The 27220-nt window shown below is 40.4% G+C and overlaps 5 protein-coding genes across 7 annotated transcripts; 4 read left to right on the top strand and 1 right to left on the bottom strand.

The window, feature by feature from the left end:
• Positions 1–1937: 1937 nt before the first annotated feature.
• On the top strand, positions 1938–4394 carry pygo1 (pygopus family PHD finger 1). Its single transcript, XM_030766723.1, has 3 exons — positions 1938–2013; positions 2797–2882; positions 3183–4394. The coding sequence occupies exons 1-3, from the start codon at positions 1965–1967 to the stop codon at positions 4392–4394; spliced, it is 1347 nt and encodes a 448-aa protein (XP_030622583.1). The 5' UTR covers positions 1938–1964.
• Positions 4395–7362: 2968 nt separating this feature from the next.
• dnaaf4 (dynein axonemal assembly factor 4) lies at positions 7363–10661 on the top strand. The gene is made up of 9 exons (XM_030766846.1): positions 7363–7485; positions 7624–7771; positions 7855–7988; positions 8081–8315; positions 8628–8764; positions 9276–9385; positions 9513–9666; positions 9779–9884; positions 10552–10661. Exons 1-9 carry the CDS (start codon positions 7363–7365, stop codon positions 10659–10661), a joined length of 1257 nt encoding a protein of 418 aa, XP_030622706.1.
• Positions 10662–13237: 2576 nt separating this feature from the next.
• On the top strand, positions 13238–21683 carry ccpg1 (cell cycle progression 1). 2 transcript variants are annotated; one of them, XM_030765855.1, is made up of 10 exons: positions 13238–13280; positions 14141–14211; positions 14936–15023; positions 15135–15220; positions 15365–15572; positions 17091–17426; positions 17807–17919; positions 18630–18758; positions 19052–20385; positions 20693–21683. In XM_030765855.1, the coding sequence occupies exons 2-10, from the start codon at positions 14152–14154 to the stop codon at positions 20898–20900; spliced, it is 2562 nt and encodes an 853-aa protein (XP_030621715.1). In that variant the 5' UTR covers positions 13238–13280; positions 14141–14151; the 3' UTR covers positions 20901–21683. The 2 variants fall into 2 exon arrangements, with proteins under 2 accessions (XP_030621715.1, XP_030621716.1); XM_030765856.1 differs by having other exon boundaries at positions 20597–20786.
• Positions 21684–21952: 269 nt separating this feature from the next.
• Positions 21953–25959, bottom strand: pigb (phosphatidylinositol glycan anchor biosynthesis, class B). The gene is made up of 12 exons (XM_030794109.1): positions 25838–25959; positions 25116–25245; positions 24859–24976; positions 24654–24758; positions 24392–24522; positions 24139–24279; positions 23997–24048; positions 23504–23715; positions 23004–23068; positions 22703–22922; positions 22190–22370; positions 21953–22069 (listed from the first exon to the last, which is right to left on the bottom strand). Exons 1-12 carry the CDS (start codon positions 25947–25949, stop codon positions 21953–21955), a joined length of 1584 nt encoding a protein of 527 aa, XP_030649969.1. The 5' UTR covers positions 25950–25959.
• Positions 25960–26331: 372 nt separating this feature from the next.
• pigbos1 (PIGB opposite strand 1) lies at positions 26332–26962 on the top strand. 2 transcript variants are annotated; one of them, XM_030766824.1, is made up of 2 exons: positions 26332–26385; positions 26592–26962. In XM_030766824.1, the coding sequence occupies exon 2, from the start codon at positions 26651–26653 to the stop codon at positions 26864–26866; it is 216 nt and encodes a 71-aa protein (XP_030622684.1). In that variant the 5' UTR covers positions 26332–26385; positions 26592–26650; the 3' UTR covers positions 26867–26962. The 2 variants fall into 2 exon arrangements, with proteins under 2 accessions (XP_030622684.1, XP_030622685.1); XM_030766825.1 differs by having other exon boundaries at positions 26333–26385; positions 26618–26962.
• The last annotated feature ends 258 nt before the right edge of the window (positions 26963–27220 follow it).

Here is a 27220-nt window from a genome sequence, read left to right as displayed (position 1 = left end):
TTTTACTTATCAATGTTTTGTTATCTATTTTTCTTTCACTCCTTTTGAATTACATTCATTGTCAGTTTTTTTTTTTTTTTTTAACTATTTTAGGCAAGTGACAATACATCTTATGCCAGAAAAGTGTTATATTCATCTAATTAAAAGCCAAAAAAAAAAATATGATTTTAACGTTAATCGATTAGAATGATTGATTGCCAGTTGAAATAAAAAAAATGAAAAATGTTAAAAAGTCACAGTGTGTCAATTTGTAGATGTTGTAACAGCTATCTACATGGGATGCTTCTTTGTTTTTGTCAGTGCTCACCGGTTTCAAAGCCATCATTAATGAGCCTCAGAGTTTCAGGCCAGGCTTTAGGGTCAACTCATTGGAGGCCAGGAGGCTTCATGAAAGACTGTTTGAAACTGGGCAGAGGAGACAGGCCAGAGGGTGGTCTGATTACATCGTTGGTAAACGGAGCTTTCAAACGTTTTAATTCTGCCATTTTCAGTTTCTTCGTTCTGTTCAGTTGACTTGTACTGCTTCTATGTTCATCCTGACTACATTCACAGGGTGGAGATCCAGATAGAAACCTTAGTCTGAGTTTGGTTCTCCTCATTGTAGAAACCTTAGTCTGAGTTTGTTTCTCCTCATTGTGGGAAGAGATGACTTCACATATAGGCCTGGCACTTAATAAGGTGTTGGTCTAAGTTAACCAAGTGACTGAGTCTCTGATAACTGCAGTAAAAAAAGACTTGCAGTAAAAAAAAAAAAAAAAAACGTTACAGTTAATAGTTCAGTTGGGTTATTTTCAGACAGCATGGCTAAGGCAGATATTTTCAGAACCGAAAAAGCTGGACAATACCTATTTTATGAACAGAGCAGAATTCATTTGCTGACGGTTACAGATCAACTCACCAAATATGTCTGAGCCGTGATGAGTTGATTGTTACGTGAATAATATTAGAATTGGTTTATTTTCATATCCCATGTATCATACAAACAGAGATGATCTTCATGTACAATTAAAAATACAAAAAAAAACCCCTTTCTAGCATATCTAACAAAATGTTAGAAATTCTCGATTGCAGATTTCATGAAATGTTTCCTTTCATTTTATTTCTTCCAATTCTTTTCAGTACAGTGAATTAAATTAATAACCGTGACAAATCTATTAAATCTACCCTAAATCTATTTCTTTCCCGAAGCCTTTATACAGCTCTGATTCAAACATGTCAAACAACGGCTTGTTTACTTTTCCCTCCATATTTCTTAAGGTCATACTATCAAAGAAATGGCCAAACAAGTTAGACGGCTAACGTCAGATCAGTAACAACCATTTCGCTCACAAAGGGTAAGATTAAAAAGGGTTTTGATGGCTGATCGTAGTTCCGTGTCTCTGTATGCAAGGAGCTAATCACGCAATCCAAATAAACTGGACAATGTAATTGACAATTACAGTATTCTTCAATACCGGCATAAATTAGCCACCGTGCCTAGCAGATGCATATGTTATGAAATGAATCATTGTCGTCCGACAAGGTGTCAGTTATCATTAGCTGCTCCCAGTCGCAATGTTACATCAGCGGTTCATCATACGGTCTGAGCGGCACCACATCAAACGCAGAGGTTCAGACACTCACATGCTAATGTAGAGGGGTATCTGTGCTGTCACATAATCTGTCTAGTTTTTGAAATCTATCTTAATTCGTGGTTTTCGCGAAGTTGCAGCATGGATTGACGAAAAGTACATCGCAGTCATTTGTTATTTTCGTATTTCCTCCTCCTTACTACTATGTTTCGAGAAGTTATATTCGCCCGCTCCTCCCAAACTTTGAGAGCGATTGCAGCTTTCCCAGTTATACAGAGATAGCTGTGATTGCTGCTAAGGGGGAAGACGACTTGTCTACAGTCAGTATTTCAAACGTCAAAGTGAAATAATTTTGTTCGTTTTATCAATTCGAGTCATGTGGGGGATCCTGTAATGTCAACAGAACAGGATAAAGATACCTTCTCTCTTAAAAGAAACAGAGGTAACGTTCGAATGCAGTATTTTTGGTCGCTTGTGCGTTACTGTCTGCGGGGGCATGATACGCTGCACTCAAGTCTCAACCATAATTACGGATGTGAAGGAGCTTGTCGGCCTACCTCAAGGCCTTTGAAGAATTGAATGAAACTCCAAAGTCGGTGCCATGTTCGAGTACAGTGTCAAAATGAGTGCCAGTAGTCATTTCGGTCAAACTTAACTGCCAGTATAAACGGGTGCAAACTATATCGAGATGTATTCGACACTGCCATGAAGTTTTACAGTTGTTAGGACAGCTGTCGATAGTGATCAAAAAGTGCTTTGGAGTGTATATATGTTTTTGTTATCGTACATGTGGAGTAGACTTTGTTGGTAGACTACTCCGCCGATGGTATGCTAATAAGTAACATTTGTAGTGTTTATTGTACGAAAGAATTTCAAAGTGTATGATATTATTTTGAAATAGCATTTCATGAACGGTGTAAGCCATTCTGTTTCACCGGCTAGACTTCACATTTCTTCCAAAGGCTTTCCTGACTTAATTTATCGGCATTTCACTAGTACTGTAGACTTTACACTTCTGCATATGGAGACAGTAGTCCCTCTCTCCCTAACTATTTATTTATTTTGTAAGAGAGGGAGTTTTTTTTTTTTGTTTGCAACGGTTATGCGTGAAAAGGGGCTTGCCACAGTCGCTAACATATCTCGAATCGCGGTTAAACCTAACGGATAAAATTCGAGTGCATTTAGAGTGAAGAGCTATTGTCATTAATAGACTTGGATTTTCCAGGTGGGGACGGTGGCCTTGATGGTTTAGGTGGGCCAGGCTTGTTACTCGGGAGCCCAGATAAGAAAAAACGGAAGTCAAGTACACAGGTAGTTATTGATTGTCAGAACAAGTTCCTGTTGCTACTCTTTTTACACTTTTCAATCCAAAACAAACTTGTTCCCTCACCTGACAGATCACCTTCATTGTTTTAATCCATGTTAATGAACTATTTGACCTCAGACAGAAGCAGTTAAATCAGAGGGTAAGAAACCATATTTAATCATGTTGTGCAGTCATATTTCAGTGTCATCAACCGGTCAGTTTTAAACCTCTTCGTTGCTTTTGTACAATTGACTCCATATTGTTATTGTTCTCGCTCAGTTTTTTTTTTTCTTTTCTCTTTGTAGGCTCCCCCTCATGCACCTCTGTCAGAGTATGCCCCTCCCCCAAACCCAAGTGCTGATCACTTAGTGGCCGCCAATCCTTTTGATGACAGCTACAATGTGCCATCATACAAGCCTCTGACCTCTGGTAACCCTTACTTCGGCCATTCTCATTATCCGGGGTTTGGTGGCTATGGTGCTCACAGGATGGCCCCCCACGTGCCTAGCAGGATGCCCTCTCCGTACGGGGGCGCCTATCAGATGCGCAACCAGCCCCATCCGTTTGTTCAGAACCCAGTGGGCATGGGATTCAATCGACCCCCAGGGTTTAACTATGGGCACCTTGACAACCCCAATTATGGAAATCAGCCAATGTTTAATAATAACAGTAACATGCCGTTTCCTTCGAATCAACCCCTCAGACCAGGTTCGGGAGACAACTTAAATCAAATGCCTCCTCTCAACGTGAACCAAATCGCCGGTCCCGACGCGGGCCCCGGTTTCGGACCGGAAGGGAACGTAGGCGGGAATCCGCCGCCCAAGCCCTGCATGGATATGAGCCCTGGGCTCCCACAACAACAACAACAACAACAACAGCCACAGCAACAGAACAACTTCTCCCAGTCCACCACGCCGATACACAAACAAGACTCCAGCGAAACGTCGAGTAAAAACGCTAGCCAGTGCGAATCCCCGCGCAAACAGAGCCGGAGCTCCGAGGAGAACACGTGTTCGGACAACGCGGCGGAGCTGAAGGCGAAGAGCCGCGGCGGGCCGGGGGCTCTGGAGGGAGGCTTGGAAAAGCTCAACGGAATTATTCATCAAAATAACGAATCTCTGAAGAAGTCTCCCCAGTCCAACGCTCCCGTGGAGACTCCTACGTCAGAGAGAAACAGAAGGAGCAGCAGCAGCGGCGGTGCCGGCGGGGCGGGCCAGACTAAAGCTCCCGCGCACCCTCACCGGCTGAGCAGTTCGTCTACGGAGCCCGTGTACCCCTGTGGCATCTGCCTTAACGAAGTGAACGACGACCAGGAGGCCATCCTGTGCGAGGCTTCGTGTCAGAAATGGTTTCACAGGGTCTGCACAGGAATGACTGAAACGGCATATAACCTGTTGACTGCGGAGGCTTCTGCGGTGTGGGGCTGTGACACCTGCATGGAGGAGAAAGGAGCCCAGCTGTTAAAAATGAGGGAGACGCCCGGTCTGGCCATAGTCAACAGTGAGGGACAATCATGAGTTACGTGGCCTCTATCTCTCTCTCTCTCAGGAAACGGACGTGTTTTCGAAATCATCCGTTTCCGTTCTGGATACTTTTCTTACCTTATGAAATTTGCATTGTGAAGAGGTATAAATATACAGATATTTGTGGTCTGGTCCCATGCCTGTTTTGTAGTTTGTTTGTTTTTTTATTATTATTATTTTATTGAAGTAGCATCCTCTGAAGTGTCTTCCCTTGTGTCTTGCCTTCTTCCACAGGGCAGAGAACGAACAAAAAGTCATATTAATATATATATAAAAAATTTGAATTTGGTCTTGTATTAGTGTTATTTTGAGGTTTTCAATAGTCTTCCCTGTTGCCTTCTGGGCACATCAAGATTTTGTGCTTAGTATCTGGGGACTTCATTTATACAAATTCTTAAAAACAAACAAACAAAGAAAAAAACACATGACAAGCATTTTTCTCATCATTTTGTTGGGCATAGGTATTGTGTATAATAGGGAAAAGCTACATTTTATTCTGAATAATTACAGCAATACCTATGAAGCAGTTTTACAATGGTGCTCCCACTGCTGTAGTTTAAGTCAGCACAAGAAGTTGTCCAAAGCCTTATTAAATCAGTACACAAGGACAACCAGAAGTGGGTTTCCTGTTTGAAAAAGAAAGAAAGAAAAAAAAAAAAAGAAATGAAAAACAGAACAGATATAACCTGCCAGTTCTTCTACTGTTAGTGTTTGACATTGAATGTAGTTCTTACATTTTGTAGAATGTAGCATATTATTTGAACCGTTCCCTATTAGCATTACTTGTGTGGATGTACGAATATAGATAATATAAATAAATATAAATATATATATATATGTATACATATATAAATATACCAGCATGCAGTATAGTTGTAGTGACAAATATAACTTACCGTGCTGTCCATGCACTTTGCTTTGTCATGATTTCCCTAGTGACCTTTTCATGGATATTCCCCTGAAACAGTGCGCAATGAAGTATTCCACAGGATCATTTATGAGCAGGATACGGAACGGCGTAATCTGGAGAATCAGAAGCCAGGCTGATCAGAGAATAAAAACACAGAGTACTACAGTATAATTATTATTCATTTATTTTCTCATTTTGTTACTGTATCTCTCAGCTTTTTTTTTTTTTTTTTTTTTAGGGAAGCGTTTTAGGAAGTGGTGGCTTGTAGAAATCAATTTTAAATATTGCACAAGATGAAATGACTGCTATTCTTTGATGTTTGTTAAGAATGTACCCCGCTGTTGAATTTTCATGAAATGAATCGATTTGATGAATTTATAAATCAGTTCATTTGATTTGTATCCTGTATTTGTGTCATCTCAAGGTTACTGATGTGCTTTAAGTTTTTTTTCTGATAACATTGCACCTACTTTATAATTATCCTATGAAGTCTTTGGGACTAGAGCTTGCTTTAGGTGATTGTGGAAAAAGGCTTGGGAAAAAAAAGATCAAATGATGTGGAAATAAGGATTTTTTTTTTTGCCCCCATGTTTCCGTTGTGTACTGTTAATGTATGATGTAGCTAAAATGAATATTGTTCCAAATTTGTTTTAATGTTGCAACAGATATCTATCCACTTTGTCATCAAAATTTTTTCTGTAAGCAGCGTGGCGTTGTGAATGTAGACTCTGTTTTCTATCAGTTACGTGTCCAAAAATGTGTGATTTGAAATGGAACAAAAAGTTAGAATGTGCTAAAGTCTGCTAATAATATTGTGGTAGAATTACACAGCCAGTCTTGCTGTTCGTCCTCCCCAAAGAATGTTTTTATATTCATCTACGTCGGATAAAATACATTCTACTTCATACCTGGTCTATATATTTACGTTAAACGTGACAGTTAAATAACTAGCCAGAAGTAAAATGACATGATCTTCATAATATTTTTTCTTTAATGTTTGGTGAGCTGGTTTTAAAGGTGCATGGAAATCTAGGAAATCTTGTTTCCCCTTGATTTTTAGGCATCCTCGACCCTACATTCCTTTGCTGAACTCTGTAATAATCATAATGCATTTTGCTTACCAGTATTCTGCCCTATCTCAAATTGTCTTTTGAAGTCCACTGTTATGATGTGTGTCTGCCACGTTAGATGACTGTTCACACCAGATGCCTTAAATGCGCTTGATGGTTTGACATGTTTAATAAAAGGCATTGCCCACTTATACTTTATGCCAGTGTGTAAAAAAAGAAAGAAAAAAAAACAAAAAAAGGGTTTTGTTCTTTTTTGTGTAGTGTACAACATATCCGATACCAAGCAAGACACTGAATTTATAGCTAGAGTACAAAGTACATCCAAATAAACAAAGGTATTCATCATACAAAAAAAGTCATAAAGTGTATGCATTGTCAAAGCATCATAAGATTACAAACTGTACCACCTTATTGTTTAAAAAAAAAAAACAGGTTTGAGCTGAGTTGGTTTGTAATCAGTAAATGTTTTATTGTTCTGTTATATAAGTAATAACCATAATGAATGGACCTTTGTCAAATGTGTTGGTCAAGTGTCTTAAAAGGAGGGAATAAAACCTAATTATTGAATAGTTGGTCATGTCTGTAGATTTTATTGCATCCACTAGCGTAGGTGGCTGTAGAGGGAATTTTTCCGCCAACTTGTTTTGCTGTCTGTTGATATACAGACATCATTTTCCCATGGTGTTGCTTCAGCCTCCCAGAATATTTCAAACACTTTGAAAAAAACATATAACCTACTTAGATTGTCTGAAAACGTATTGAGTACTTTCTAGAGGATCTCAAGACAAGATAAAGGAATACATTTTGAAAGGGTGACGTGGCCCTTTAAAACCCCGTTTGCTTTGAACAGGAAATGAGGTCGTACTTTTGCGGAAACATTTAGTAAGTCCTCCCCCCAGCAACCACTACAGCGTGGTAGCAACCAAACAATTTGTTCTCAGCAAACTGAACGTCAGCCTTTATTTTACAAAGTGTCACTGAAATGCCGTTATTTGTCAAGGATTACACATGGACACAGACGGAATCCACAGTGTACATTAGTATTCCTTTAAAGGGGATTAAGTCAGGAAACGTTGATATATTTTCTTCTGATGAGTATCTAAAGGTATTTTAAGATACTACTTTTAAGGCAGTATGGTTACTCTTGGCCTAACTTTCACCTGGCGATACTTTAATTTTATTTTTAGTGAATATTGTGAAGATTCGCTTGAAATAAATGTTTTCTGTGTAATTTATCTACCAGGTGAACTTTCCACCTTTTTTGTTTGAAGTTTTCTTGTATGAACCAGTAGATGATGACAGGAGCGTTGCAAAAATCGGAAACGGTACCGCCGTTTTTACACTGCAGAAGAAGAGATTTGAAATTTGGGAGCAACTTTTTAGAAATCACGGTAGGGAAAGTTCCGTTGATACATAATAGCAAAAAATGTCTAAAGCGTTCCACATTTATAAGTGACTGATGTTTTATTTGCAGATGATAAAGACAAGCAAAGAGAGATTCGAGAAAGAGCTATTCTCAAAGCTCATGAAAAAGCCGAGGCGATATCAAAAGCCAAAGCTACGAAGAAGCAAGAAGAGAAAAAATATGCCCTGGAGACAATGATGAAGGTAATACAATTAATACTTTTGGATATATTATGTAAATACATTCTCCTCACAACTGAAGCAAGGGCTGTTTCGCTGGTGCTGTGTATTTCTAGCTTGAGGCAGAGGAGAGGGCAAAAATTCAGAGAATTAAAGAGGAAGAGTGTGCAAACGCCTGTGCAGAGCTGGAATCCTGGAAGCTGAGACAGACACAGATGGTCAGCGAAGAAGAGACCAAGCACGAACCACAGGCAGCCACGACACATGATTCGAATGAAACACATAAGCAAAGGAAATCTGACAATATTCCTGTAAGCAGATCCTCGGAAAATACTGCATTAGCTAACTCTGGTAAGCCCACTAATGTCTTCTAAATGAATTCAGAATCTGACTGTTGTGTGTAGTATCTTGTAAACCCGTATGATTTGTAATTTTTTTGGTGTTTCTTTCTGGGCCTGATTTCACAGGACCTTGTATCAGAATATTATGTATTACTTTACATTAAATGCTTAGCAAATATATTTGCGATGGTTACGGTTAGCTTGAGAGTGTAAGTCTGTTATTTGAATCTGAGCTTGATTTATCTCTTTAGTTGTTTTTTTTACGTTCTTTCTAATACACTCACACACACTTTTTAGAACATTTGCAGTATGTTCCTCACAGATCAAACAGCCGGGCCAAAGAAACCAAAGCAGCTCGATCTTCCGGCTCCAAGGTCTGCAGGCTGCATTAAAATAAGTTTCACTCCACGGGTGTTTCCTACAGCCTTGCGCGAATCACGACTTGCTGAGGAAGAGGAGGTAAGCCGTTCCCCATGTAAACCCGTAAAAAAAAAAACCTGTCAGTCTTCAGACGCACGGGCTCCAGTGTATAAGTATGCCTGCTGTTCATTGCTTTATCTGCCAAATTAAAAACTGTCCCAAAATCAGATTTACAAAGTCACATTTACATTTATGTTTACATGTATTCATTTAGCGGACGCTTTTATTCAAAGCGACGTCCAAGACAGGCAGAATACAAACCAAGCAAGCCAGTGGCCATTAAGGAGCTTTGTGTGACATAGGTGCTCCCGTTAAGTTCAGTATTAGACCAGATACAAGTATAAGAAGAGCTGAACGAGCTAAGAAAGTAAACTACAGATAGATACAGGGAGAAACAGTGCTAACGAACCAGGGCTAGAAGAGTGTGTGAGAAGAAGCAGTGCTAATAGTTAGGATGGAATGAACACTGATCAATACAACAAAAATACTTCCACTATGCAAATAAAGTGGGACAAAGTCAGACGTAACCTCTTACTCATGTTTAAACCAGTGGCTTCAAAAGCAGGCTGAGGCCAGACGCTCAGTGAACACTGACCTGGCTGAGCTGGATGACCTAAAGGACGAAGAGAGAAACCCTGATTGGCTGAAGGAGAAGGGAGAGTACGTTACTGTGTTTTTCACATTAAAAGTTGTTCAAACAAACAAACAAACAAACAAACAAAAACAATGCGTTACAATCATGTAATGTTCAAGATACTGATCGGCTTCTCCTCTGATTTCCTTCCAGTAAGTTCTTTATGGCTGGGAACTACCAAGCTGCTGTGAACGCCTACAACCTAGCCATAAAACTCAACAGAAATATTCCCAGTTTGTTTTCCAACCGAGCTGCCTGTCATCTAAAACTGAGAAATCTTCACAAAGCTATTGAAGATAGCTCCCAGGTGACAGTGATTATTCATGTTCTAATGGTTTTTAATAAACTCCCTTTTTTTTTTCTGTAACGTTGGCTACACACTAAAAACAAGAAGTAAGACCATACACACGTTTTTAAAGGCTCTGGAGCTGTTTATCCCTGCAGTCGATGACAATGCAGGAGCCAGGTTAAAAGCACACATTAGAAGAGGCACAGCCTTCTGTGAGCTGGAATTGTACGTTGAGGGTGAGTAAATGGAGCCTGAAGGATCATTTCTCATTCACTTTCTCTTTTTGCTTTAGTGTTCAATGTTCTGAATATGCACAAGAGTGTACTTTTGTCAGGAGTCATATGGTGCATTGAACACCAGAGCTACTCGGTGTTCTCATGTTGCAAAGCAATTTTATAGATTAAAGCTTGTGGATCTGGTCAATGAAGTCCTTTAATGACTTGGTTCACCTTGAGACAAATGGTCCTTTAATTTGGTGTTGTGCACTGAAGAGGAATCATCCCTGGGTATAGTGGTTGTTTTAGAAATATGCATGTTTTGTATAATACATTATTTAAACTGCTTTAAGGTAAACAAGGGTCTTGTCAAAGTGTTCATTTAATCATTAATAAATGAGCAAATAGTGTCTTGTGCATCAATGACATTGGCTTAGTATAGTATATATTAGTGTACTATTAGTATACTAATATTAGTATAGTATATTAGTATACTATATGTATATATATTGGTTTAGATTTTAATATGATGCTTTGAAATTAAGACTTAAGTTTTATTTGTTGCTGGATCTCATGACAGTATGAGTAATAATATAATAGACTCTTAAATATCACTGAATAGACAATGCCATGACTTGAACTGTCATGTGAAAACACATCTCCACTTAACTCCTACGCTCGTAATTAGGCCTTCAGGACTACAATGCAGCTTTGAAGATCGATCCTCACAATCAAGGTCTACAAGCAGATACGGAGAAAATTAGAGAAATCATTCAAGGGACCATCTCCAACGCATAATAAAAGTTTGTTCCTGCCAGTCTGTGTCTGTGAACTCGACCTTCAGCCCATTCAGTGAACTGTGAAAGAGCTGGAATTCTAAATGTGAGTGGTTCTCAAAGATGCTGCTAATGTTCTGTGTTATGTTGGAAATGGAAAGGTCTCAGAGTTTGTAAGTGGATACATATAATACTACAAGCAGACCTAAAAGAATGAATCAGTCCGTGTTACACCATCAAACTGCTGTATGTTGGTTTTTTATAAATGCATTATTTGTTCAAATAAACAAACGACATAACCAAAAGTTTTGTTTAATATATAGTATTATTATTATTATTATTATTATTATTATTATTATTATTATTAAGCAGATGCTAAAGGTAAATGCCAGTCATTTGAAATACCATATATGCATTGGTGAAGAGGCCTCAGTCAATATTTTTATTTCCATTGGCAGTGTTAGTCAGATTGTGTTCTGTAGATTAGGGCAGTCATAAACCCTGCTCCGATCCAGACTGGTGTTGAAGGAGTTGTCTCGGTACATTCCACAGATGCCAAGTTCCTCTGAGAACCTCTGAGACAGGGGGTGGTAGGTGCAAGGCGAGGATTCGTGTGTAGGTTGAATGGCTCCGTAATCACCTGAAGTTGTTCTATACATGAAGTTTTGAAGTTTGGCCCATGAGAATTGAGATGTGTTAGACGCTGGTTTTATCATACAGGAAAACACTGGGTTGCCAGGGTTTGCACATGAGGCTTGAAGATCAGGGTCCTGTGGCTTGTGACTTGACATGATCCTGATGTGCAGTTTTGAGGAAGAATTAGCACATCATCCTGTAAAGCATATCTAACAATACCTATACCAATCTCCACCCATGTCTAAGCCTGTCATTACAGTTGGTTCAGCGTGGTAGGCTCTGGATGGCTTGTATGCATTTTTTATGGTTGAAAAGACAGATTATGATGTAAAATAGATTATCCTGTTAATGTGAAAAAGGGCTCAAACTGTTATGTAACAATGCATCGACCAGCATCCCGAATTCGACCACCCCTGCCATGAATGAGCCACAAGCAGTGAACATATCTTTTATAGACAGAGAGACTAATTTTAATGTAAATTATCTGGTAAATACCACCGGAGCCCCGAGCCAGGATTATCGCATTATTAAATGTTTTATGTAAATGGAATTCATTTCATACCTTGCCTATCGTTGGGAACCTTCCGCTCGCACGAGATTAGGATATTTGTTGTGGTTACGTCTCCTTGGCAACGACTGCTAATAGGTAGTTTTTTAGAAAAAGGGTAGGTTAACTCAGCTGGTGCTTTTGTTTAAAAAAGCGGATAGTTTTATTTATAACATAAACGAATCCAAAACAACTTTTAAATGAAAAATAAATAAGTAAATGAAAAATTAGAATATCACATTAATAAAACCTTGTACATAAGATACGCTCAGAGCGTAGAGGTCCAACCAGTGTTCAGCAACTATTCATTAAAACCAAAGACATGTGAACTAAATGTGGTTAACCCTGAAAATACTGAAAACCACATTCAGTTCTCTAGCGATTCGTCATCGTTATGGTGCTGAAAAAAAAACGCCTCGACGAAAGTAAATAAGAAATCACAGAAGTTGACCACGCCCCCTTTTCACATTACCTTTAGTGTAAGGTTCTGTCAATGTCTCCATTAACTTAAATGCTGTCCAAACTTTCAAGGTATGTGTGTAAATGATGCACTTGGTCATGGTACAACCACCATATCCATCACTCAGATAAACATACAGACAGAATTATTTGGATAAAAAAAACCCAAAATCTCCAGCTGGCTACAGTATGCACATCATCTACAATATGTAGCCCCTATGGTGTGTAGCAGTATTTTTTTTTTTAATTGAGAGTTCTAAAACAAAAATCTACTCTTATTTCGCAGTTTGTTTCAACATCGGTGGAGTTTCAGTTGTTGAAAACAGTGTGGTGAAAACGTGGAAATTTGGTTTGTTTCCTATATTGCAACAGATGACCTACGCAATTCTTTTCAAGTGAATTGTAATTCGTCACACCACAGCACTTGCAAAAGCGCATGTAGATAAAGCTATCTGACGTTGGGATTCTTGTGAGCCGAACTACTGCAGTAAACTATACTTCTGGTATGCTCAGTTCACTTACTATGCCCGGATATTATTAGCCCTAAATTTAGGTGTTACTGTCATTCGGTGCAGACGAAGAGTTCTGACCAATACAGAACATTTCAGCTAGCCAAGAAAAACAGAGATACACAACTGCGAGATTTGTTCAGATCATACAAAACGTTGTAATTGGACCTTAAACCTCTGCACAGGCGCAGCGGTCAGAGGTGTAGAAAAAAAACCCCAACTCTGTCAATGTCTCTAGCAGCGGTCACATGTCTATTTGACTATTGGGTTATGGGAGATCGAGTTTATAAACTAAATGAGTGAAGCTAGATGTCGCTTTAAAGTGTTACTCAAAACTACATATCCCATGTAAACTTCCGGTGTTGACACGCCTATGTGTCACGCTTGCGGTGTTGTTATTGTTGATGTTGCTGTATTTTTGGGGGTGGGAATTGTGAGGTTATCAAGAAGATATTGCGTCAGTTGCCGTGGAAAGAGTGAAGTACAACTGGTAATGGCATGGTCATTTCTGCTATTCTTTGTAGAATGTATGTTGTTGTAAGCTTCCAGTTAGGACAGAACCGAGCTAGCATGTATTTCAGGAGTTAACCCGGGAGTTAGCTATTAACCTAACGTAACTATAGCTTTTCAAATAAGCTGTGTAGCCTGCTATTTTAGCAAACTGTTATGCAGAGTCACTGCTTGCAGTCTTAACGACTCAGGCGGTTATTTTCAGTCAGTCATACAATAGTATAAACAATCGTCCATATGGTTTTTGGCTTGCATTTTTATGGTCCCTTTGCCACTACCCCGCTAACATTGCTGAACTTGTATGTCGCTAGCGTAGCCATTGATCGACTGTTTTGAACTTTATGTGTGAGCGACTGACAAATGTTGACACGGATTGTGTTGACATGCACCAGCCAGGATACAGAATAAAGTGGTGTTCAGCCAAGTAATTGATTTCTTCTAAAGTAACATTTTCGCATTTTCTAACGGACATATGTCTGAGGCGCCATCAAACTGCAATTCTTATTTTACCAAGGCTTGCAATTTCTTTAGGAGTTTTCTCATCGTGTGTGTGTGTGTGTGTGTGTGTGTATGGGCGCGCGCGCGCGCAGGCATTGTATACAAAACGCAAACGCGAAACTGTCATCATCTACTAGCATATTTAGACTGACACTCCCATCTGAGCATAACACACACTCCCTTAAACATGATGTAGCCACGTGTACTTATATTCTGACTTCATAGCAATGAAATTGAAGGGATCGTAGAAGCATGACCAGACATTTTTAATGTGCACGTTTTTTCAGCCAGACTGAGAACACTCCTCTTTATATTGAATAGTTTGTTGGTTCTTTTGGTTAGCTCTTGAAGAAATGTCAGAGAGCTCGAGTGACACGGAGTCCTCTTGCGGATGGACCATCATTAGTAATGAGGTGAGCACTTTACCCTCCAAAACTGGGACATCCGTGTTGATGTCAGTAGTTTACAAAATGATAGCTTATGAAATATTAATTTTCTTCTTAACAAAGTTTTCCCAGTGAGTTTTCATTATACCGATCACTTCATCTTGTTTTGAGTTCAGTGAGCTTAGATTGTAATGAAGGGTAATAAATGATGGTATCATTAATTACATTTTGCCTCAGCGCATAATTGAACTGAGGAGTTATTCGGCTGCTGTCAAAATTTGTTTTGCAAGTAGATTACATCAGTCGTAATCTCTGCCTAAATCTATGTGTCTGAGACCACCCAGGACTGGATTGGCTCCTCCTCCTCTGTCGATTTCTTCAGAGTTTGTTGTCATAGTCAAAGAGGATGACTTTAGCATCTAGCTTTACTTGCCATTGAGACTGTAAGACTTCTTTGTAGTGATTGTAGAAAAACTGGAATAACCTTGCATTGAATGGAATTCAGCTGTGGCCACACAATATTGTTTGTCTGAAAGCACTGGAAGAAGAAACACGGTTCACATTTTGCTCTGTCTGTCCTAGATTTGGTGTGGCTTGTGGGGAGAAAAAGAAAGAAAGAAAAAAAAGAGAGGAAAAAAATAGTGCTCAGTCAGTGTGTGCTCGGGTTTGAGCTGAATTTGGTGGTACAGTTAAGGCTTTTGCTCAGCCCTTATGACTCAGCTTAGCGAAAGCCTTGTGTTGTGCTTTGAAGGGCTCGGATATTGAGACCCTGGGGCCGGAGACTGGGATCGAACCCTCAGAAAGAGCCCCTGTGCCGGATCAGACAGCCTCCCTTGGCGGTAAGAGGGTTCAGCTGATTTACACATTTTGTCCAATTTACATGTACAGTTTTAAGAGTGAATAAGTTTAGAAAATCACTTGACTTCCTCAAACTGTTTTTTGTTTTTTAGCCGAGGGAGATGTAGATGTGGGTGAGTCATCCATAGATGTTACCTTGAAGGAAGAAACCTTAGAGAATGTAGAGTCTTCGCCTGAGGTGAGGGGGAACCTCCCACCATTGTGTCTAATCATACCACTTAAGCACATTTCATGGGCTTTTGTTGTAATGTGTGTGTGTGTGTGTGTGTGCGTGCATGCGTGCGTATTTATGACATTTTCCCTTTGAAAACTTTCCCCACAGGCTGTAAAGGCAGTTGATGAGCACGTGACTTTGTGCTCCTCTAGCGATCACTCCGATATTGTGACTCTGGAAGATTCCAGGGATCAGGGACTGGGGCCTTGGGAGGAACCATCAGTGAAGGAAGATGACGATGATGAGGCAAGGGACGAAGAACTCTACCTGGGCACGTCCTCCAGCAGCCAGTACACTTTCAGTGCACCTGAGACTGGTGTGTACACACCCTTCTCTCTCTCTCACACACACACACCCAAGTACTCAATTTAAACCAATCTCAGGTCTCAAGTTCATACTCTTCACGATTCGTCCTCTTAAACCCTGGAATTCCCTGTAATTCAGCACCATTAATCTTGACCTTCTTAAAAAAGAAACCTGACGGACATGTTACTGTGAAAAAAGAAAACCAGTTTAGTACCATGCAAAGGACACTGGGTAAAATAAATTAAATAGAAACTCGTAAATCTTGTGGTGGTACAGATATAATTAGTCATGTGATTCATACTATCAGTGTATTCAAAAAGAAGACAAAGAATGGCCTCTTTTTTTTTATTTTTTATAACCTTTCTCTTACATGTTGTAGCCAGCCTGATGATAAGCCAGTGGAGGTTCTCCAAAAGTCTGTGGGATTTTGGCTGTCATCTGAGAGAGCAGCTGTCTGGCAGCCGGTCTTTCTCAGGTGGTTTTCATATGATAGTCTGCTTGTCCTTCTTAACCCAGGACTGGCTGATCTCTGATAAGCCTTAGTCAGAACTACTCGTATGTGGTGTCGTAAACAAGTTCTACTGCATTTTCATGGCTGTTGCAATAACCAGTAGTCGAATGCAGAAAGTAGATACAGCATGGGCAGTGTCTTCGGCATTGGGCGTGTGCTGTTTTGTGGCTCAAGCGTGAGAATTTTTCCAAGTGTTATTGTGTGAATTTCTGTTATTTGTTTGTCCTGATTCTTAATGTTGCCCTAATTTAAAAACTGCCTGTTTTGTTTTGGTTTTTTTTAAGTGGGTGAACTCATGTTTGACTTGTGGTTTTAACATGTGTTGTTTTATATGTAAGATCAAATTAAGATGGTGTCAGATGTTATACTGATTGCAGTTTTGTTTACACCTCTGTGGCACATGTTAGTTATTTTATCCTGCAGATTTTGCAATAGCACCTGACTTATTCAAGGGTTTAGAAAAAGCTAATAGAAAAAAAGCTAACTTTTTAACTGGCTCAAATGAACTGTCCTTAACGTTACAAGCATGCTGTGTGGTTTGCTGCATCATTGTTGATTTGCATAGGAATAGTAAGTCGCTTTGGTAAAAAGCGTCTGCCAAATAACTAAATTGTAAATTGTAAATTGAATAGGAATTTTGTATCAGAACAAAGACTTTTGTTTTGTAGAAATAGACATACCATCTGGAGCTTTCAATGAGACAAACAAATTCACTTCTGGTCCTCAACATTGGCATGTTGTTTAATTATTTCTGCCACACGTAATCTCCAAGGTAATGTTTAGCAAAGGAATATAAACAAGGATTACTTTCCTGTCTCTGTCTAAGCACTGCTTTCTGCGTGCATGTGCCTGTTTGTCTGTGTGTGCGTGTTTGTCTGTCTGTCTGTCTATGTGTGTGTGTGTGTATGTGTGTGTGTGTGTGTGTGTGTGTGTATGTGCGTGTGTCTGTCTGTCTGTCTGTCTATGTGTGTGTGTGTGTGTGTGTGTGCGCGTGTGCGACTGACTGTGGCCTAGCAGCCGTGTTCCCGGTGGACCAGCCTGCATCACGAGACTCCAGCAGCAGCAGCAGCGATGAGACGGAGAGGGAGCAGAGCCCGGTCCCGAGGAGACGCAGGGTGAGGAAGAGCACTGCTGGATCTGAGCCTGAGGAGACGCAGCAGCAGCAGCAGCAGCAGCAGCACCTCCCAAACCCCAGGGAGCAGCAGGAGCAAGAGGTGGATGAGGTGGCAGAGCAGCAGGAGCATGGAGCCGCACCTCCTTCTCCTCCCCAGGGTCAAATCAGTGGTGCACTCAACAAGTGTATCCTTCTAGCTCTAGTCATTGCCATCAGTACGGGCTTTGGACACTTCTATGGTGAGTGTTGTCGTCTTAGTGCTTGGCCCTGTTTGGCAGTGTCTTAGCCATCAGGTGATCAGATATCAGATGATAGTCATTTGATGTGCAACATCATACTTGTGACAGCGTTTGGAGTTAAATAAAGCCATTGAGGCTGTAAAAAAAAAAAAAAATAAAGCATTCATTCTGTGATTAAATGTTGGATGATGAAAGATTTGATTGATTAAATGATGTGTAAAGTTTGTAATCTGCCCCCCCCCCCGGCCCCCTGTTTGTTTACAGACCGACATATTCATCCAAGGTCTTTTCCCTGCACTGTTTGTGACTGAAAAAAAACAAACAAAAAAACCAAAATGAAGGATGTGCTAAGGCTCAGAGTGTTACTGTGTGTGTTACAGGGACGATACAGATCCAGGAGAGGCAGAGGATGGTGGAGAAAAGCCGTCTGATGGAGCCGCACGAGATGAGAGAGTTTCAGCAGTGTCAGAGAGCCCCAGCTGTCGTCAGCAAGGTCTGTTTCAGTCAAGCCTCTTTCATTCAAACAGACAGGACAAAATAGTTTAATTCATCCTCTGAGAAACTTTTAAGTGTTTCTTGTCTGGATCCAAACAGCCAAACTCTACCAAAAAAAAAAAGAAGAAAAAAATTAAATAAACCAGAGAACATCTGGCCCTAGGTTGTGTCGAGTTAGAAAACCAAAACCTGATATCGAAGAAGAAACATGAAAAACGTGTGAATTTGCCTCGGGAATTTGGCTGTTTGTATCACGGTCCAAATGTTTTGTGGGGTTCTTTCATGGCCGGTAATCAGCTGATTTCGGTGTCGTCTGTGTTTTCTGTTCCTGGTTGCATGACTCTTTTGGTGAACTTTGTTTCAGCTTGAGCATGCTCATTAGCGTTCACTGTTCTCTCCGACTCCACCCACTCTCTCTTGGCAATACCACGCTCTTGTTGGACCTCTGTTGCTTCAAAGCAAATTTTTTACCCGTTTCTGCCATACACACTCAGTTTCACGTTCACTTTATCACTTTTCCACCTTTCTTTCTGTCTTTTTTTTAATTAAGCTTTTTTGAGAAATGTCATCTCTTTGGAGTATGAACGTATTTCTCAGTTTTTAATCCAAAATCTAATTATCTATGGGCTGGTCATCTTCCCTTCATGAAAAGCGGGGCTACGTATTTGGTCCTCTAACACTCATGAGAGACTATCTCTACACGTTTAGGAAGTGATTGAAAAAGGTTTAAGAGAAGACCAAGTGGAAAAGCATGAGATGCTGCACTCCCTGTCAGGGATTGTGGATAAGATAACTAAAGAGAACCAGCAGCTCAGACTCAAACAGGCTGAATTACAGGTAAACTTTGTCCATCAGTATCCTGATCCATGTGGCCTCTTTGGGCTGTTGAATCTTAATTAATTAACAAACAACTGCTGTAACAAAATTCACAGTTTATTTAGATGTGGGATTTTTTTTTTTTTTTTTTTGTGAGAGAAATTTGTTTTTTTGTTGTGCTGTATACTATTATGAGCATATTCACGTTTGCCGCAAATGACAGAGGTAAGTGTTTGTAAAACCTACTAGAGATCCAATGAAGTGTTAACGCAAACAGTCATTTAACTGGCCGTTTAATTTCTGTTTTGAATCAGGCTGAGAGAAAGGACTTGTTTGAACGATTGAAGCAGACCAAGAGTGAGATGAACTCTCGTCAACAGCAGCTGACCATGGAGAACCAGCAGCTGAAGAACAGCCTTGAGCGCGAGGAGGCGTCCCTTTCTGCGCTGCAGGAGGAGCTGAGGCACCTCCGCGCTCAGATCCGAGAGCTGGAGGAAAAAGGAGCCGGCACGGACCTCATCCGCTCTGAAAACCAGAAGCTGAAGAACGTCCTGCAAGAGGAGAGGCAGCGAAGCCGTAGCTTCCTCAGCCAAAGGGAGGCGCTGATGGCCGAGGCCCAGGTGCTGCGTAAAGAGCTCGATAAAGAACGACAGGTGACGGACAGGCTGAAGGAGGAGCTGAACAACAGGGACAGGTCAGGGGCAGATCCTGAAACGGAGCAGCTTCAAACGCGTCTCCAGGAACTGGAGAAGAAGCTGAGCTTTGAGCAACAACGTTCTGACCTGTGGGAGAGACTCTACGTGGAGAGTAAAGAGGAGAGGTCCAAAGGAGACAGGCACCCTAAATCGAAACGACCCAAAGAGAGCATGATAGGCAAAGTGAAGGAGACTTTCGACGCAGTGAAGAATTCCACCAAAGAATTTGTCCACCATCACAAAGAGCAAATCAAGAAAGCCAAAGAGGCAGTGAAGGAAAACCTCAGGAAGTTTTCAGACTCTGTCAAATCCACGTTTCGTCACTTCAAGGACTCCGCGTCGCACGTGTTCGGTAAGGGCAGGCAACCTCAGGAGAGGAAGTTTCACGAGAGGAAAGACCCTAAACCCGAGCAGCAGGATCATCACCAGGAGCGTTTTAAACAGCCGAGAGACAAAAAGGCAGACGACGCCTCATGGCATTCCCATAGGCCTTTGCATCAACACCCCCGTAAATCCACCACTGACTCCTTTCATCAGGCAGGAGGGCGTGGCACACATAGGTTCTCAGATACACGCAAGGACCAAAGAGGAATACCTAAGGGATGCTCTGGAGTGTTTGACTGCGCTTACCAAGAGTCCATGAGCCTCTTCAACAAGGCTATGGATCCCATTCGAGCAGACGAATTCAACCAGCTTCTTCAAAGCTACCTACAGCAGTCGGTCGGTCATTTCCACCACTGGACAGAGTTAGAGAACTTCATCAATAATTTTTTCCATAACGGTGTCTTCATTCACGATCAGATGCTGTTTACAGACTTTGTCAGCGGCGTTGAGGACTACTTGGAAGACATGGAAGAGTATCAGAGCCATGCGGATGATGTATTTGAAGATCTAGATGATTTTATCTACAGGCATTTCTTTGGAGAGACTTATTCAAAACGATATGGGCCAAGGTAAGTACATGTGTTCCGTTTAGATCGTTAAGTGGGGGAATATCTAGCGTTGTCTGGCTTAATTTAGTGTTGTTTGATCAGAACAGGAAAATCTGAGTGTTAAAATCGAAGAAATGTGAGTTGGCAGTGTAAAGTATTGAATGTGGAGTGCATGAATAGATCGCTTTTGTCTTTTTTGCTGACCGTGTGTCTCTTTGTTCTTTGTCAATAGGTCTGAGACTCAGTAAGCTCTGCATGTTGAATGAATGCTGTGAACGCAACACATGAAGCATTAGGATAAATCTTCCCTCTCTTTGTAAATTTGCAGTAGACCCTTTGAAGGGCCTGTTTCGAAGAGTAAAGCGGACAGAGAGGCCAGACAGCAGCGAAAGCATCATCATCATCATCATCATCACCAGTCTCGCCCCCAGCTACAGAAAGAGAGGAAGTGGACTAGACCAGGACGGGGTTCAGACAGACACATAGCAAACGTCAAAATAGAACTGGGTCCTATGCCCTTCGACCCAAAATATTAAATCGAAAGAGAAAAATAAGATAAAAGTCTTAGAGTTTATATCTTATTATTAGAGCTTTGACACTGAAGTACACTTCTGGCTAAAACATGCTTTTGGTGTGATCTTTGAAAGGCTGCAGTTGCCCTTTTCATGACTTTTATGCGGAAACTTGTACCGTTTTGTTGAATGCTTCGTTGGTTCTTCTGTGCAAGTTGTGCTAAGTTTGTGCTAATGTGTTGGGTTTTAGCAGAACTTCTCTGATGCTGTCTGAATGTAAAGAATTTGAGCGATCTGATTTGTCAACTTGATATTAGGTTATCAGAGTAACCCATACATAGCTTATAATAAATTACAGAGGAAATAAAAGAAAAGAAAATAATAATGGCAATGCAAGTTGAACTCTGGAGCATTGGAGAAATAGAGGAAAGGAAAAATAGTTAAATAACGAACGAGGACCAAACTAGTGATCACAGTAAGATGTATGAGACAGCGCATTATTTCATCTCAAGCACATTTGGGTTATTGAATCTATATGCATTACAATCGATTGTGGAAATAAGTCTGTTTAGTTGTTTTGTACTGCTGCTACTTGTCAACACTGACCAGAGAACTGTTTGAAACGTGTTGTGACTTGCATATAGAGTGCAATGTTTCCTTTTGCATTAATTAATTAATTATTTGCTACGTAACATTCCAATTGTAGCTCGTTTTCCATGAGTCTGGAAATTGTTTGTTGCTTGATGTGATGCAAATGAATCGGAATGCATTTAAATGAATCGAGTCAATTAAAAAAAAAAAAAGACGGCTCTGCCGGATTTTCTGTCTCCTCTTGCCTGGATTGACACCTCCTGATATTAACGGATTTTAGAGGTACATTTTTGACTCAATTTGATATTTGGTGTTATTTTCTGACACCAAAGGAACACAATGTTACCAAAAAAAATCAGATATTTAATACCAAATGCTTAGCACCAAAAATTAACAATATATTTCTTTTATAACCTATACAGTACGCATAAAATTTGAAAGGAAAATACACCCTGCATACATAATTACCATAATAAATTTTGCCATTAAGGTCCTCTTTCATAGATAAATATACTCCGGCCAACTCGACCTTCGGGAACATGAGTGTGGAAGATCTCGTCTTTTTTCACAAATCTGTTTGTGTCCAAGAATGCAGAGATAGCCTAAAATAGAACGAGACCAAATTTCACAGTCAGAAAGGAGGAAGAAAAACAACAAAAAAAACCCTTTTCAGTCTTTACTCACAGGTAGTGTCGAGAGCGGCATATTGATTTTGTGCATACCTTTTCTAGTGGGTCAAAAAACACGAGGTGTGACGGGAGTGTGGACTGGTTGGAAAACGTGGTCTTCAGCCAAAGAGAAGGGTCCGCAAAAAACCTGTCAGCCTCGTCCACGTAATTCTTATCTCCGGTCAGATCAGGAGGACACTCCAGGAAACGCAGTTTTACGGGACAGTGGACGTGACTGGGGGCAAACACAGCGAGTTAGGTAACCCCCTCAGTGGAATCTCGCATCCCAATCCAAAAATCACATCAAGTCAGCCATGCAAAACAACACTGATACTGACTGTCGTTGTGCTGATCACCGTTCATACCACAGTTCACCCTCTTACTGCCTTCAGCTTTTCTTAGACTTGTGTCTGGTCTTAACAGTGAACTTAGTGGCAACACCTATGCCACAGACGACTCCTTAATGGCTACATACTTGGTTTGTATTTCCCCCTCTTCTTGAAAGTCACTTTGGATAAAAAAGGCATCTGCTGAATGCATAAATGCAAAATGTAAATCTACTAATACCTGTAGAAGGGTGTTGAGTGGCAGGGCATGAGGAAGAAGACTTCAGGCACAGCTGAACTTTGAGGGTTAGTGACATCACACAGATTCTGGAGTTTGCCCATGACATCCAAAGTGCCTCGCTGGTGAACTAAGCCCGTATACAAGGCTGGTAAAAGATTCAGCACCAGTAAGGCACCAGCTGCAGATTTTCTCCATGCTTTGAGCTTGGACAGGGACATACCTGCAATGGAAACCACGCAAGTGAGCTCAGGGTTTAGCGTGTTGCCGTTGTAACGCTGATTTTTAAAGGTGTGAATCTTACCACAAAATATCACACAGAAGGGCAGCAAAGGGTAGATGAATCTGAATTCCTTGTGGGGAAGCAAACTGTAAAAAAAAGATTGGTTATTGAAAATACACACACACAAAACAGCTTAAAAGACAAATAGGACATTTGCAAACATGAAAACTGACCTAGAGAAAGAAATCATACCCAGTGCTCGAAACGTCCACTCACCCACTATATAGTGCACTATTCTTTATTTTTAAACGTAAATACATTTCATACGTTTGAATATAAGAACAGAAATTCACTGTATAAAGCACGAAAATGCACTGATTAGTGAATCAGCCATTTTGTAGTGCTGTTCGAAATCTCAACTTGAGATTTTAACGATGTGTAGCGAGTGAGTGAGCGGACAAGTGGATAGTTTGAACACAGCAATACATTTGTTTTATAAACATACAAACAAACAACAACTTGGTGGAAACCCCCCCCCCAAAAAAAACAACAACTCTTAAAATATCACACAAAGAGCATACCTGTAAACCACTACTGTCCACAAAACAGTTATCAGCAGGATTCTGTATCTTTTGGAAGCCAGTGTACAACCATGGAGGAAGAAAGGCAGGTGTGGTCCCAGCACGGCCACACAGCCCTGAGTGAAGTACCAGTGCCAGGGGTGAGACCCGTAAAATTCAGCCACATTGTGCAAGACATTAAACTTTAGAAAGTTAAACTGGACGAGGATGAACTGGGGAGACAATAAAGGAAAACAGAAGCATTTTTAATTAGTAAAGCTTAAGGCTCAGGACATAAATGTTACACAAGTATATCAGAAGCCACAGTCAGATTTCATATTTGAATTCTGTACTTTGACAGCAGGCCACAACGCAATCAGAACAGACTTTCGTTAAGTCACTTTCATTAAACTGAGTTCATGTCTGATCCGGATAACGACACAGAAAGACTCTCAAATGACGAAATATCCACTTGAGCTGAAAGAACCCTAAAACTATTTAATTGCTTTTTTACCTTTCCATAGAACATGCAGTCAATCAAGGTAGATATCCCAAGCATAAGCAATCTGGAAAACAAAGTTGAATCCAACGAGGGTTGAAAATAGTGGGGACGTAGTCACACAGCTAATTTGAAAATAATAATTAAAAACACTTACGCAATAGGAAACCCTTGGTAAACTATGAGTTTTAGCTTGTTATTCTCCTGCCAAAAATGGTAGAGCAGAAGTGGAAACCATACAATCAGTGCTGTCGGGCGTACAATGACGGCCAAGGCAACCAACGCTAAGTATTTCAGGCTAAAAAGAAAAACAGGAGAAATTATTGTTCTCGAATAACGATGAGACACACAAAACGGTTAAATATATTATGTGTCTACATTAAGATGAACATTGCTTTCAAGTGACAGACCTGTTGTTTTTTCTGGACCCTGGGAGGGGATAGTAGCAAAGAGCGAGCGCAGTGAGCATCGTCTCCATGGTGTTGGTCAGTGTCCGCGTGCAGCAGTACCAAGTGAACCATGAGCAAAGCTGGCAAAGATACTGGGGCAAAAGTAAAGACGGAGGGAGACAGTGACTTTAAAATGATGGTATTTAAAACCAAACGAATAAAACCACATTTTCAAGGACGAAACACTGAACTATATTCTGAGGGATACATCGAAATATTTTACCGTCCATTTCGCAACATCCGGATTCTCCAGTGTTAGAATGAGTGAATATAGCTTCACATCAACAAATGCAGCGAGAAGAGCATGTACAACTCGTGGCAAAAACACCTGCAGAAAGACAATAAGGCAAATGTACGGCCGAAATATAACTACTGTCATTCAGTGCATTAACACATTATAGTTTTAATATGACAAAGTAGTCACTTACCAGGAGTTGAACTGTGTCATAGTTCAGTAGATGCAATATCTTATACAATACTGCAAAAATGAAGGGGTAGAAATAACCTCTTATACCCTCTTTCCATTCCCAGGTTTCGTAGCCATAAGTAAAACAAGCTAAGGGTTTCGCAGACAAGATGGCAAAAAGGAGAAAACGATTTCAAGAAATAATGTTACATTTAAGGGTTGAGAAAAAAATAAACTGAAAGTAATTGAGAGACTGATTCAACCAAGAATGAAGGATATTTGAACACCATGTGATGAGAAATCTCAAGGGACTGCCAGTATTCATCAGGTACAAAGCTGGTTTGTACCAAGAAGCAGTTGACAAGGCGAAATGCCACAGTGAAGATGGCGACATTGACTCCAAGGAAACCTATGGCACAAAAAACACAAAACTGTGAAACTGTGTTTTGAGTTGGCCTGAAACAGGTGATTGTCAGCTTCCATGGACTTGGAACAGGAGGTGCACGTAACTCTGCGTATAATGATAATACAATGCAATTACGCACTTCCTGAATGGACATTCTCGTAAGCCTTATGCATTCCTTTAATTCACCAAGATACTACTACTCACTATCAGTGCAGAAGAAAAGCAAATTATCCGTAAAGATACGAGTCTGAGTTGAAGCTTAGTTAAACTGTCTATAGTCTACTTAAAAGGCTGTATACTTTTTCAGTTATTCAGCACCGTGGCTGCTTTCACTAGACAGAATCATCATCAATCTTCTGGGTAGGAGTCAGGAAGGTGCACTGCATTCTGGTACTCGTATATCGAAGTTAGAGAGCTCTGCTAAACCTTGCTTCATTGTGCTCATTAACTAGATCGTCTAATTAATGCGTTTCTTTTTCCTTACTATGAGCTGTAAACTTGGTTTCTCGCTGAACATTCAGGTGATATTAAGGTTGATAGTCGGTGACTCATCAATCACTCATCACTATGGTGGTGACGGTTAACATGAACTCACCGCTCACTTGAGAGATGTCACCTTTGTTGTAAAGTTTTGATTTTCGTTTCCTGAGTTTCACAGGCTCAGATACAGTTGATTTGAACTGTATCCGGCTGCGAATCCTTTCCATGTCACGAGTGGCAGGTCCAGAACGTCTCTATATTCATCGTGTTATTGTCACAGAAAATCCCATTCAATCCCATTGAAACGAAAATTTCAAAATATCAATGTGTGCAAACCTACTGCAAACCAGTATTGTACTTCCGCAATTGAGTCTTGACGTCACTTCTACTCTGAGACAGACATAAAAATCGTGAGTTTCTTTATTTACAAACAATTTCATCAGCTGACAAGAAATCGTTTCATTTAAGCGGCCCCAGTCCGTATTGCAAAATTAGTGATTTGGAGAACTGGAAAGCTGTAAGTGGTACAAAGAACTAGTCCAGGAACTGCGTGCTGGGTAGATGGATTATGACCCAGTTGGCTTGCCGTAGCTGACCTATCTGTGCGGTTCAACTTCGTCGTCCTTGCTTGTCGTTATATAGGCTACCAAGAAAGGAACCAGAGTAAGTGTGCAAACGAATAATTAAGCATTTGGAAAGAATAATGACACAAGCATACAGTAATATGTTATTTTGTTTGCCAAACCGATATTTGCAACTAGTTTAATGGTTAACCACTATGCGCTTAGAGGGCAAGAACGTCTAATGGGCAAGACGCTATGTTGTGAAGTGTTGATTGCAATACCGGTACGACTTTTCATTTCCCTCAGGCTTATCTACCTCTACACTTTTGCAGCGGCAAAGCATGCTGTGAGTGTGTGTATCAATCATGTTTGGAAGACGGATACCATTCAACCAGATTGCGTTTGCTACCTTGGTCGGAGTCGTCGGAGGTATTTACGTATACAAACCTTTCTTTGAACCCCCTACGAGTACAAGTTCATCAGAACCGCACTTGGATGTTGTCACACACGAACCGGGAGATCAGCGGCCAGCGGCTGCCAAACAAGAAGAAAGTTCGACGGTACACGGAGCACATAAATGACTGATGTGCCAAAGAGAGACGATACAGTTAAATTGTGATGATGTGCCTGTTGCCTAATCATTGCTGATGTTTGTTATTTTTCACTGTTGCTGAATAAAATGACATGCTAAGGCATTAAGTCTTTGCTCTGAAATAATTACTAATTGTGTGTATGACGCTTTTAAACCTTCAAAACAGCTTCGGGTTCTACGCACTCAGCATGTGCAGTTAAGGTGTGCAGCATTATTTTTATTCTAACCAATTCTAATCCGTGTTTAGATTATAAAATGATAAAAGGATCAGTCGTTGAATCAAGACACTCGGACCTACGCTGGGACAGAAATTTTACCTACTGTCCAAAAACTGAAATAATAT

The sequence above is a fragment of the Chanos chanos genome, chromosome 2 (assembly GCF_902362185.1).
Source record: "Chanos chanos chromosome 2, fChaCha1.1, whole genome shotgun sequence".
Lineage (NCBI taxonomy): Eukaryota > Metazoa > Chordata > Actinopteri > Gonorynchiformes > Chanidae > Chanos > Chanos chanos.
This window is presented reverse-complemented; position numbering and strand designations above follow the sequence as displayed.

Coding starts and splice junctions, on each gene's coding strand:
- pygo1 (XM_030766723.1), top strand. CDS start 1,965: ATGTCAACAGAACAGGATAAAGATACCTTCTCTCTTAAAAGAAACAGA. Junction 2,014..2,796: donor CTCTCTTAAAAGAAACAGAG/GTAACGTTCGAA, acceptor TGGATTTTCCAG/GTGGGGACGGTGGCCTTGAT. Junction 2,883..3,182: donor AACGGAAGTCAAGTACACAG/GTAGTTATTGAT, acceptor TTCTCTTTGTAG/GCTCCCCCTCATGCACCTCT.
- ccpg1 (XM_030765855.1), top strand. CDS start 14,152: ATGTCAGAGAGCTCGAGTGACACGGAGTCCTCTTGCGGATGGACCATC. Junction 14,212..14,935: donor GGACCATCATTAGTAATGAG/GTGAGCACTTTA, acceptor TGTGCTTTGAAG/GGCTCGGATATTGAGACCCT. Junction 15,221..15,364: donor ATGTAGAGTCTTCGCCTGAG/GTGAGGGGGAAC, acceptor CTTTCCCCACAG/GCTGTAAAGGCAGTTGATGA.
- dnaaf4 (XM_030766846.1), top strand. CDS start 7,363: ATGCCGTTATTTGTCAAGGATTACACATGGACACAGACGGAATCCACA. Junction 7,772..7,854: donor GCAACTTTTTAGAAATCACG/GTAGGGAAAGTT, acceptor TTTTATTTGCAG/ATGATAAAGACAAGCAAAGA. Junction 9,386..9,512: donor TGGCTGAAGGAGAAGGGAGA/GTACGTTACTGT, acceptor ATTTCCTTCCAG/TAAGTTCTTTATGGCTGGGA.
- pigb (XM_030794109.1), bottom strand. CDS start 25,949: ATGGAAAGGATTCGCAGCCGGATACAGTTCAAATCAACTGTATCTGAG. Junction 24,759..24,858: donor ATGACACAGTTCAACTCCTG/GTAAGTGACTAC, acceptor GTCTTTCTGCAG/GTGTTTTTGCCACGAGTTGT. Junction 22,371..22,702: donor CACTCAACACCCTTCTACAG/GTATTAGTAGAT, acceptor GTTTGCCCCCAG/TCACGTCCACTGTCCCGTAA.
- pigbos1 (XM_030766824.1), top strand. CDS start 26,651: ATGTTTGGAAGACGGATACCATTCAACCAGATTGCGTTTGCTACCTTG.